This window comes from Centroberyx affinis, unplaced genomic scaffold (assembly GCF_046629955.1).
Source record: "Centroberyx affinis isolate AG114_WGS23_722 - 3 ecotype Tasmania unplaced genomic scaffold, CSIRO-AGI_Caff_v1 ptg001206l_1, whole genome shotgun sequence".
Taxonomy (NCBI): Eukaryota; Metazoa; Chordata; class Actinopteri; order Beryciformes; family Berycidae; genus Centroberyx; species Centroberyx affinis.
The window spans coordinates 202,136-213,296 of NW_027279724.1; the positions used below are offsets into that span (position 1 = coordinate 202,136).

At 40.4% G+C, this 11,161-nt stretch overlaps 1 protein-coding gene across 2 annotated transcripts; it reads left to right on the top strand.

The window, feature by feature from the left end:
* The first annotated feature begins 109 nt into the window (after positions 1 to 109).
* On the top strand, positions 110 to 8,724 carry LOC139648467 (ras-related protein Rab-22A). Of its 2 annotated transcripts, XM_071524600.1 has the most exons (8): positions 351 to 398; positions 529 to 595; positions 1,061 to 1,140; positions 1,876 to 1,957; positions 5,723 to 5,794; positions 6,388 to 6,494; positions 7,338 to 7,447; positions 7,671 to 8,724. In XM_071524600.1, exons 2-8 carry the CDS (start codon positions 566 to 568, stop codon positions 7,766 to 7,768), a joined length of 579 nt encoding a protein of 192 aa, XP_071380701.1. In that variant the 5' UTR covers positions 351 to 398; positions 529 to 565; the 3' UTR covers positions 7,769 to 8,724. The 2 variants fall into 2 exon arrangements, with proteins under 2 accessions (XP_071380700.1, XP_071380701.1); XM_071524599.1 differs by lacking the exon at positions 529 to 595 and having other exon boundaries at positions 110 to 398.
* The last annotated feature ends 2,437 nt before the right edge of the window (positions 8,725 to 11,161 follow it).

Here is an 11,161-nt window from a genome sequence, read left to right on the forward strand (position 1 = left end):
GGCATAAATGTAGCATAAGTAAGCATAAACACAGCCTCTGGGCTTTGTGTATCTCCAAACAAAAAGAGCCAAAGCTGTCACGTGACCACACACTGTAGTTCAAGATGGAGACGATGCGATTTGGTAGCTAACTGGTAGCTAGCTAGCTGTTTACAATAATTAAAATATGGCAAATAGGACAAGTTACCACGCGTTTGAACGCTGATAACATTTATCGTCTCACCGAAATGTGCATGCGGAGGCCTTTGGCCACGATGAAGTAAAGTTGTTTGTAAACACAGACCACCTGAAGAATATTCAAGAGGTAGCAATAGAAGAAACTGTCAATGTTCATCATAAACTAATTCTGAGAGGAGATAGATATGGCGCTGAGAGAGTTAAAAGTTTGTCTCCTTGGGGTAAGTCGGGATTGATTTTATCTGTCAGTTGTGTTCACTGTAATTTGTTAGATATTCGTGTCAAGTCCCTACTGTACCTCTGACTGTACCTGTAGCATCAAATGACTGATCGATACTGCTCTTCCTTTAGCCTTTGCCGTACTGACTGACTGATTGACTCTATTTACATGAGTCAAATGTGTTGGCCCTGTGATCAAGTGGGTAACAACCTCTAAACCCTTGTCTCAAATAACGTTATGGATCTTATGGATGGTTGTTACCCTATGTTATTATTATTAATGTGTTTTCCTCATACATATCTGGACTACATACGATCCTGCTAAAACAACATCATCACCCTCCTGGAGTAACCTCTTCATGTCTGCTCCTCTCCATCATCTACTAAAAAGATAAAACAATAACTGTAAACAATGACAGCTTGACATCTTTAGGTTAACTACAGCTGCCCTGTTTAACTGTCACCAAGTTACAGGTCTAGAAAAGAAGGGGGGAGGTAGAAGAAGGCACAGTAGAAGTAATAGTGTCTAGGCATATTGCCAGAGAATGTGTTTTTCAGTCAGTGAGACCAAGTTGATTCTTGCGATCGTATTCCAGGATGGAATAGTTCTAGTTATTATTTCTGACCATGTTTAGTAAGCATTGTCTTTATTTTGTCTCTTCAGGACACTGGTGTTGGAAAGTCAAGTATTGTTTGGAGATTTGTAGAGGACAGCTTTGACCCAAATATCAACCCAACAATTGGGTAAGTTCCTGCTGTCATTTCTACTGTTTATATTCTTTCTCTTTTGTTGTGCACATGGTTGCTGTCGGGCATTTTCATCTACTGAATGTTTTGGATGTTGGGATGTTACAATTCCTTACTAAGGGTGGCACACACTACAAGATATTTTGAGCCAATTGAACCTTTTCATAAACATGGCTGATGTATTCTGCAGGGTAAAGATCAGTTCGCACGATTGCTGCCAATGTTAAAAAGCCAAGTTTCTGTCGCCTCCGACTCACTCATGTACTTGTGCTTCAGTGTAGCTTACAACACAATACAGGTGTTGTCATAGACATATCTTTCTGTTTCTGTTGTCAGACAACTACACAACTATAAAACAGTGTGATCAAAGGTCACAAATCCTAACAGCCCAGAAATTACCATTAGCCACTTTGTATTTTGTAACCCTCAATCAAATCACTTTTTTATAGCCGTTGTCTGATAACAGAAACAGAAAGATATGCCAATGACAATTTGTGTTATAAGTTATACTGAAACACAAAGTGAATGATCACAGACAGTCGGAGGTGACAGAAATTTGTCTTTTTAACATTGCTGGTGGAAATTTGGATGCTTGAATGTTTCAAGATATCTCTTCTGTGTGTCTAGCCTACAGTCCCAATTCTATTGTTAGCCTACGCTTTGAAAAATGGTGAAATCATATTTCCATTTTTGTAATGTGACCTATGCTATAAAGGCCTTTCTCTTCACCAGGGCATCCTTCATGACCAAGACAGTGCAATACCAAAACGAGCTGCACAAGTTCCTGATCTGGGACACGGCAGGACAGGAGCGGGTTAGTAAAATCCATTGAGGTACAGGCCATAGCATTTTTTTAATAGACTGGTGGATATAAAACCTGAGCAGGACTCACCTATGTTTTGTTTTTTTTACAGTCAAGCCACAATGGCGCTCTTGTTTTGATATTGTAATCAGAGAAGTTTGGCATGGCTCATTAAAAATCTGCTCATCCCTGGCACTTGGTTCTAAGGAACATGAGAAAGCTGCATAGAGGTATCACTCACTGAACCAGTCTGGGGGAAAGAAAGGGGCTACTTTGTGCAGTAATTCATTATTTCTGATAGGGGGCAATATTTACCTTTCTATAGGCAGAGTTCTGCCTCCTAACCAACATCCCACGTTTTAGTGCTCTTGTTTCAGGAGGCCCATTTTCCATGGTTTAAATGGCATGCATGGTGTGATGGGTTTGCGTTCTCTAGATCAGTCTGTTTAGTCTAGTGAATAACATCAATATGTCTGTCATGATTTAGTCTCTCTCTCTTTCACTTCTTTCTCCATCTTCGCCCTGTCTCTCCCCTCTCTCTCCCTCTCCCTCACAACACACATAAATTTTTAGACACAAGCAGACCTGCAGACTGTGTGCTGGTTCAAAGGAGCGCCATTGTTATCCCTTTGTGCATATTTTGTGCTGCATACGCCTTTGAACTGTCAAGCGGAGTTGTTTGTCAGCAGTGAAGACATGATAGGCAGTGCTAACTTGGTGTGTAATCTACACTGATGTTTGCCTCCGATGTTATATGATGCCAAATCTGAAATGCCTTGTCGCCCACACACAAGGTGAAGGACTGAAATGCACACTTACAAATGATACGTGATATAAGAAATATGATAAGGCTATGTGTCTAGGTACATTATTAGCATTTAAGTCACCCAGCCCTAGACAGCAGTGTAAGGAACCACTTTCTTTTTTGACTCATCTTGGCCTCATACACTGCATCCTACATTTCTCTGCAGTAGCTGTCCACATCAGTTCCCCTTTCCTGTTCATGCCCTTCCCTTTCTTCCTGCACAATCCCCTGCTATTACAATGGGTTATTCCCTGCCGCTGTCTTCTCCAGAGGGGTGAGATAAGATGCTACTTGTCTTTTGTCCTGTTCCCCCGGGGCTCGGCTGCACCACAGCCTCGAGGGGACATAAATGAAAGTCTGTTTAAGATAAGATGAGAGGATGAAACCCAAGATGTCTCTACAGTGTCTTATCTGAGAGTCACTGCCACTCCATGTCAAAGTGTCCTTTTTTTCCCCTTTGCACTCTCTCCTTCGCAACATCTATTTTTTTTCATTTCTCGGTAAATATCGCTCTGTTTTTTCTGTAGCTCTTTTACGTTCAGTTCTTTTTTCTCCACGTTTTCACTCCCCCAATTCTTTTTCATTCCCATGTGGCCTCTTGAGTCTCCCAAGTGGTTCACATCTGTGAGTGAAAAAGTAGCAACATTCTTTTGGTAGGCTGTGTGTCTGTGTGTGTGTTTTCATACAAAGCTGCTGTGGTATTTTGAAGCCTTTCATGGCCTGTTTTTTAACCTCTGCTGAGTTTTGGCCTATCAAAACCTGTTGAATTGAGAGAGGGGAACGTAGAGCCAGCCAATGCACATGGAAGGAGAGACAGGGGCAGGAAGAGAGCTCTGTGATTTCCACAATCCACAATCCACATCGCTAGACCATATGGGGCCTTATGGGTACATCTCAGCCCTGCTGTCAACAGTCTATCCAGGCCTTTCCCCCGCTGACCGTTCCTCTTTGCAGAAAACAAGCAAGGCAAACTCTGCTTCCCCTGGCATGGGAGGGTGCCTTTCACTGCGCACCAGACTCACGGTTTCAGTAATTAATCAGCACACGCTGGGCATCGTTGGAGCTGTTTCAGGGCTGCTGTGTGGCCAGATGTCTGGTCTGGCCTCTTTGGGTGAAGGCTGAGAGAGACCACACAGGACTGGCGGTGGTGCAGCCCAGCGCTAGCCAGTGAGACAGACAGCATTCTCCTCAGTGCCTCTGCCAAATATCCCGAGTTGGATTCCCTTTGGCGGACTTGGGGCCAGTAACAACTATAATTATGTGGAATGTGTGCTTTCCTGAGGTAACTGTGTCACTCCAAGATGGATAGTTTATTCCATCTTATTGTAAAGGAAAATAGAATTGGCGGGAAAGGCAGGGTCGTTCCAAGTGAAGGTCTTTTTGAGACTGGGGTTGTTTCTTTTCAGATTAATTTCATTAGTTAATGCATGACACATGTGATTATTAGCCTATTAATTTCTCAAATAAGCACATTACAGCCCCAATCCAGAATTCATTTCAGTATATCAAGTGTAGGAAATTATACAAAGATTCTTGAAGCGTAGGACTTTCTGGTGGAAAAATGATCTCTTTGCAACTTTCAGATCTCAAAATATTGGTCCATTTCGCAGAAGCCCTCACAAAATGTAACATATATAAACATAAAATGGTTACAGCTTCAAAATCCATTAGAAACTGTTGTCAGTATTTACATCAAGAATTGACAGTCAGCATTTGTAATTTGCATTTGTCAGCAGTCAAAACAGTTTAACAGTGAAACAATATTTTAAATGGAATGAAATGAAACAAAGCCAGTGGCCTCACACTCCGCTGCTGGCTTAGGACCTAAATGGTGTTAAAGGAATTGGCAAGACCTTTTTTCCCTCTGTCTTTTGTTATGCTGGAGCTGTCCTTCAGGCCTATCTGTTGACAAAATGCCCTGGATGTTCGGCCAGCTCAGATGCTGTTACACTGGAACAGAGTTAACTTGTGTTGTAGTTAGGCCCAGCCTCATCGCGCTCTTCAAAGTTGGTTCATCCTATTCATTGTGAAAACAACATAAAACTGTTTTAAAATATTATGACAGCAGGCTAATTGTTGAAGCCAGGTCTTACTAAGCACTGGAAAATGTTTTACCAGAAAAATACCAAGACCTGGCAAACATAACAACCTCCCCCCACCCCCCACCCCCCAACTATGGATTTGGAAATTTTGTACAGATTGTTTTGATTATGCAGGGCTTTGTGATGTATTGGGTTAAGACCAAATGCATAGTCCTCCATAAATATCAAAACGCTAACAGGTTTTGACACATTCTGCTCATCTTTCTCCTGATGGCTCCCACATGTGTGAGGTCTTGGTGGAAAGGCTTGCCATACTTCCATTTATAATAAAGCCACTTGGCTTATGGGCTCAGAACGTGGGGCCTTTTGGTTTCATAAAATGGTACTTGGTGTCTTTTTTGCTTACTTTTATGCTCTGTTTTAAGTTTGGGTTATATTCAGTCGATATTATTCAGCCAAGTGAAGCACACAGTGATGCAATCACCATACTCTGTGTTCACCTCTATGATGGATTAGACCATCTATGAAAAGTCTAGACACTGTTAGTGTGTAGAATGTGTAGACTTCATAATGGTGAAGTTATAATGTAACGCTATTTTTATAACCTTTTTTTTTTACATGCATGTCCATGTACAAACGTTTGGGAGGAAATCTAGATAAACAGTCTTCAAAGAGGAGTCATTAGATGTTTTAGATTCTTGGTCTGTGCTCTGATTGTCATGTTCAGTTTCACATAGGCCAAAGCTATACGCAGACCTAACGTCAGTACATCAGAGGAGCCAGTTTAACCAGAGATAAAGCTCAGTAGGAGGCTTCAGACAGGCAAGCCTCCCCTCTGTCCAGTGGACTTCCCCTTTCTTTGAAGAATGACTGCAGGACATTACTCATCGTTGTCCCTCTCATCCTCAATCTCCCTCTATCTTCCCATAGTTCCGTGCTCTGGCGCCCATGTACTACAGGGGTTCAGCGGCGGCCATCATTGTTTATGACATCACGAAAGAGGTACAGTCTTGGTATCATATTATGTTTTTTCCTCAACCACAAAATACAGTGTATAGTTTAATTGTTCCTACCTGTCTCCTTCTTTATTTCCCATTCAGGTGAGTAGCAAACTTCCAAAGGAATAGTATATTTTTAGGGATGGGACAATATATTGAAATTCAATATATCGCAATACAAAAATGTGACAATACGTATCGTGGGGCAGAAAAATGAATAGTGATATTATCTACATTTTATTCTGCTGTTATAATCACAAATGAGACAGCTTACCGATCACAGTTTCACAAGCTCTCCTTCAAAATTATATTGTTGGCACTTTGTAATGACATTTTTAAATTGTTGTTTACGTTCTAGCAAGCCAGTGCCATTGCCAGAAAGATTTGTGGCTCAGAAATAAACATAATTCTGCACAGTCAGACTTTGTTGTCATTGAACTCTTCTATATTACATCATATCATGAAACCCTATATCGTGTGTCGAATCGTATCGTGAGATAAACATATCGTCTCATCCCTAGTATACATTAATCTTATGTGCTTATTGATTTACTCACGTGTCAATCAATATTACATGTTAATTACCTGTGTCATCAGGAGTCCTTCCAAACACTGAAGAATTGGGTGAAGGAGCTGCGCCAGCACGGTCCTCCCAACATAGTGGTAGCCATCGCTGGCAACAAGTGTGACCTTTCAGATGCCAGGTAAATTATATAATGAACGATGCAGTGTCAGGTTTGGCTTGTTGCTTCACTTATTGTAACAACCTCACCCAGGAACTGAACTCATTGACACCTAAACTTATCCAGAGACAGTGATGTTTTATTCAGCATTAGAAGTTTAATAGCGACTTCAAAAGACTGAAGAAAATCTACATGCGGTATAATGATGCTCCCTCACATACAGCATAAACTTGAGAGAAATGATGGCAAATTAGATATTTGTTTCAGATGGAGGGGTTTAAACTGTGGTGATTAGTCAGAAGCAGCTGAAAAATACTTGAAGTCCTCATTTTTGCTTGAAGGGCCATTACCTCCTCGCATCAGAATAATGTTTGATTTCTGACTTAGAAACCCCATTGGAATTGATACAGAGCTGAAGTGCATTCTGCTGTACAAGGAGGAATTTGATACTGATTAATATTCTATGTAATTTGTTTTGCAATATCAGCTGATAGCCTCTCACCTCATTTGGCCTTTGTCGTTTAACTTGACGATCATTATGGTGAGTGAATGGCTGTAGCACTGCAGTGGGGATGCCATGGTCATAAACTATCCAAACTATCTCTTATAATCTCTTTGTTCTTTCCCGTCTCTATGCTTGAGCAGCAGTTGTACGAATTCTTTTGGTGGGTCGCCTGTATCATCCACAAAATCGAAAAATCTCCCAAACTGCAGATAGACTTTTGATACTGAGATCATCCATGAAATTGGGAAGTCTTTCAGATGGTAGCTGTAGAAATACATTTGACGGTTATGTCATCCATGAAATATGAAAGTCTTCCATGTTGCAGTATAATCATTTTGACACACCTCTTGCATTTACAGGGAAGTCTCAGAGAAGGATGCCAAGGACTATGCCGATTCTATCCATGCCATCTTCGTAGAAACCAGTGCCAAGAATGCCATTAACATCAACGAGGTGTTTATAGAGATAAGTGAGTGTGTGTCTTGAGCATTTGGTTCTGTTGCCTTGTGCATCCACAGGTCCCTATTGAGTCGTGTAATGCTGTGATAAATTAAGCTGTGTACAGTATTAATATACTTTGCCTGTTTTTTTTCTTGTTTACTGTGTGCTGAACAGTATTGCCTGATGTATACTTTTTCTAGATATATATAGAACATTGTCATTTTTTTCTGCGTGTGTGTGTGTCCTCACAGGTCAGCGCATCCCTGTTCTAGACGCAGCAGGAGGAGCGGCGGGGAAGGGTTTCAAACTTGGACGGCAGCCCTCAGAGTCCCGCAGAACGTGCTGCTGATGATGCCACTGACTGTCCTGACATGATCCGTGACCCGACCCTTGCTCACCCTCTGTCCCTGGCCTGCTTCAGCTTGCAGCTACCACAGACCCTCCGACCGTAGCACACACCTCCATCACCGAGACCCCGAGTGCAACAGTGCCACCGCAAAGGCCGCTGCACATATATTTTCGCAAAACAAAAAGGCGGCGCATGGAACGAAAGCAAGTCGTCATGTGTTGTCTGTAATTAGTTGCGGGAAGATACTTTGAGGTTTATGGAGCATTTTTGCCAAACTTTGGACAGAAATGCTTGCATTAACACACCGTTTGTTCACATTGTTGTGTATGTGAAATAGCCTTGAGGAATCCTTGAGTCCTACACTCTAACCCCCCCACATTGCTACTCTATCAGAAAGGACAGACAGCCCATTTGCTTGGAGACACAAAAAGATACTTCTACTCCAGTGGACATTAGCCTCTGCCCTGTGTATTCAGCCCTAGTTTGGATAGAAACCACAATTTACAGTCACAGATTTGTAGATTCAGACGACATTCGTACTTGCATTATCTTCTACCCAAAGATGGGTTGAATGTGAGTTAAAATCTCACCAAACTATTTAGATAGTACTTAAGTTATTGCCTTTTGTTTTGTTTGTTGGGAAATCTGTCCTCAAACAATGAAGTCTTCTCCAACTTCTTGAAGGATCCAGTCCTTACAATTAATCAGTGTAATTACTAATTTATCGTAAGGTTTTGATGAATAGGGTCATGTTTGAAGGCTTTACATGGTCTAAGTTTGTAACCACCGTCTCATCTCACTATTTGCACTTTGGAAAAATATTTGGAAAGATATGTTGATTGTCACAGTCACAATCACAAAGAATGCACACATCTAAATATTTTATTGTGTGGTCGGTGTTTGCATCAAGACCTTTTTCAAGACAAACACCACATAGGTCTGTTGACGCAAACCACGGCCACACAATAAAAGATGCAGAGGTGATAGGTGTGTGGGAATCTTCCTCCTTTACATGGATTGTGAACTTTGGGATTTGATTCCCTGCTGCACAAAGGAGAGTACAGTGATGTGCATTGTGTTCGTCTCTGCTAGGCTTGTAAAGACGTTTTGATTGTCACCTGGGACTGAGAACGGTAACAAACTCTTGCAAAGTCTTGTCTCTGTGATGAGAGAAAGTTTACTGTCAGCAGCTTCCAGTGATGGTGCTTTAGATAAGGCTGTGTAATGCTGACACCACTGGCAGTCTCCAAGTGTATTATATGATAACCGTTCCAACTGCTCACATGTGTTCCACGTTTCCACTTGTAATCGCTGAAAAAATGAGCATATCGCCAGAATTTTTCATATGAATTGCCCCATAGTGCCCACAGTATTCTACCAGTTGTTTTACAATATTAATTGTGATTCATTTTTTCTGTAATTTCATTTTAACTGTTCATGTTCATTGGCGAGCCTTCCTGTCCTGAATCCCTTGCTGTTATTTTACAGCAGTTTTACAGGGGAGGCTGATTTTGTGAGGTCTTGCCAAATTCTTTAATTGTCCCATAAACATTTTTCATCTTTCTTTTCTCATTTTTTCACATAATAAGAACTGGCTTGCACATCCAATATAGTTTTACTACCTGGCTGATGATGAAAAGAATGATATCTGGAAAATAGACCTCTTCCAGGAGAATATGAGATTTTACTTTGAGAGCTTAAATCTCCCTTTAGCAAAAGGTTGTGTGCAGAATGAAACGTGGCGCAGCATTGACATGCTGACCCCCTAATGAACTGCGGTCTCCATTCTGCTCTGAATTAGTGGATGTGCTCTGTCTTTCCTTTCTCTCACTCCCTCTGCCTCATTCCTTAACACTGCTCCATGCAATTAGGCCCAACTTCCATTTTGCCTGAGAAAAAAGACCTGGATTACAGTATAGCATTGAAAGAGTCCTGTCATGACCTTTCACATTCATGAAAATCGTTTTTCCTCTGTGATCTATATGCATAGTACATTCGTTTTATTTAGGTCCTTTTATTGGCCTAATTGTTTTCAGTGGTAATTGTCTATATGTCTTGGGCTCTTTTTGCCACAACGCCTCTATTCAAATTTGCCAAAAAAATTGACAGATATGGCTTAAATTAGACTGGGACTCCATAGACTTAAATATGGACTGTGTGCTTTTTCTTTGACACAAATGACAATTTTATTTGCCTTTATGCATTTTAAATGTAGGTGTTATTGATGAGTTGTGTACTAAGCAAGGCTGCCTATATTTTCAGGATTTTCTTTACAGAGTGCAATAGTTGTCATTACGACAAGGGTGAAATGTGACCTAAACTATGGTGACTAAAATCCAAAAAATCAGTTACAGTGTAATATGTTCATGCAATATTACTTTAAGATGAAGACATGGGCCTATATTGACCTCTTGTAGTTACTTGATTTTATGATATTTTCAGTCATTCATAGTTGATAAATTGAGCAGTGTGATTGGGGTAAACCAACTCCCTTGAAAGCCAGAGTGGCATTCCAGATCGAAAACTATGTCTGTGAATATGATTTTGGTTCACTCTGCTGTTTTTCATACAAGTCGCCCCACACTACATCATAATGCTAATTCTACCTAATATTCACTATAGCTTCAGCAATGCATTATATCAAAAAGGGAATAACTCTGGTACTTTGAAAACTGCACTTTGACCAGCTATTTGTATTAATTGGCCCATATTACTAACTAACATTCTGTCTGCAGCCTGTTATTATCTGTGTGAAATCACTTGATGAAACATTCTTGTAATGGTGTCAGGATTGTTAATGTCCCCTCCTGCTATTTTAGATTATGGCTGTTTGCTCAGTTCTTATTGCCATGCAGAACATGGTGCCAAATAATGTCAAAGCCATTTTACTACACCATGCATCATTAACCATTTTTTATTGTCGATGTAATATAATGATCGATTTAAAGTGACATACCATGTAATTACTTAAATGTCTGAAAGCTGATAACGATGACTGCTTTGTGACTAGATTTCCCTTATTTTGAAACAGGAGGCATAGCTAGAAATTGTGTGGCAGTTTTGCTTTGACAATGTGGAAAAATACCAATAGTCTTGGGCTGGCCCTAGGAATGTGATGAATCTATGTTAATTATGTGTATTTTTCACTGTAGACAGATACCATCAAATTGCACACAAAGGAATGACTATATTCTATTCTAGTAAGTTGTAAGACCATAATATACTATTGTACACCATTTGCAGTAATTCCATCAGCACTGTAGTTGTCATATTTAGCTTTTTATTATGTTTCATATTGATTGTAAACAAAAATGCCTGAAAACACTTGTTGGCAGTGTATTTCTGAATGTGTAAAAAGGGAATTGTCAACCTGTTTACTAATAAAAAAAGATT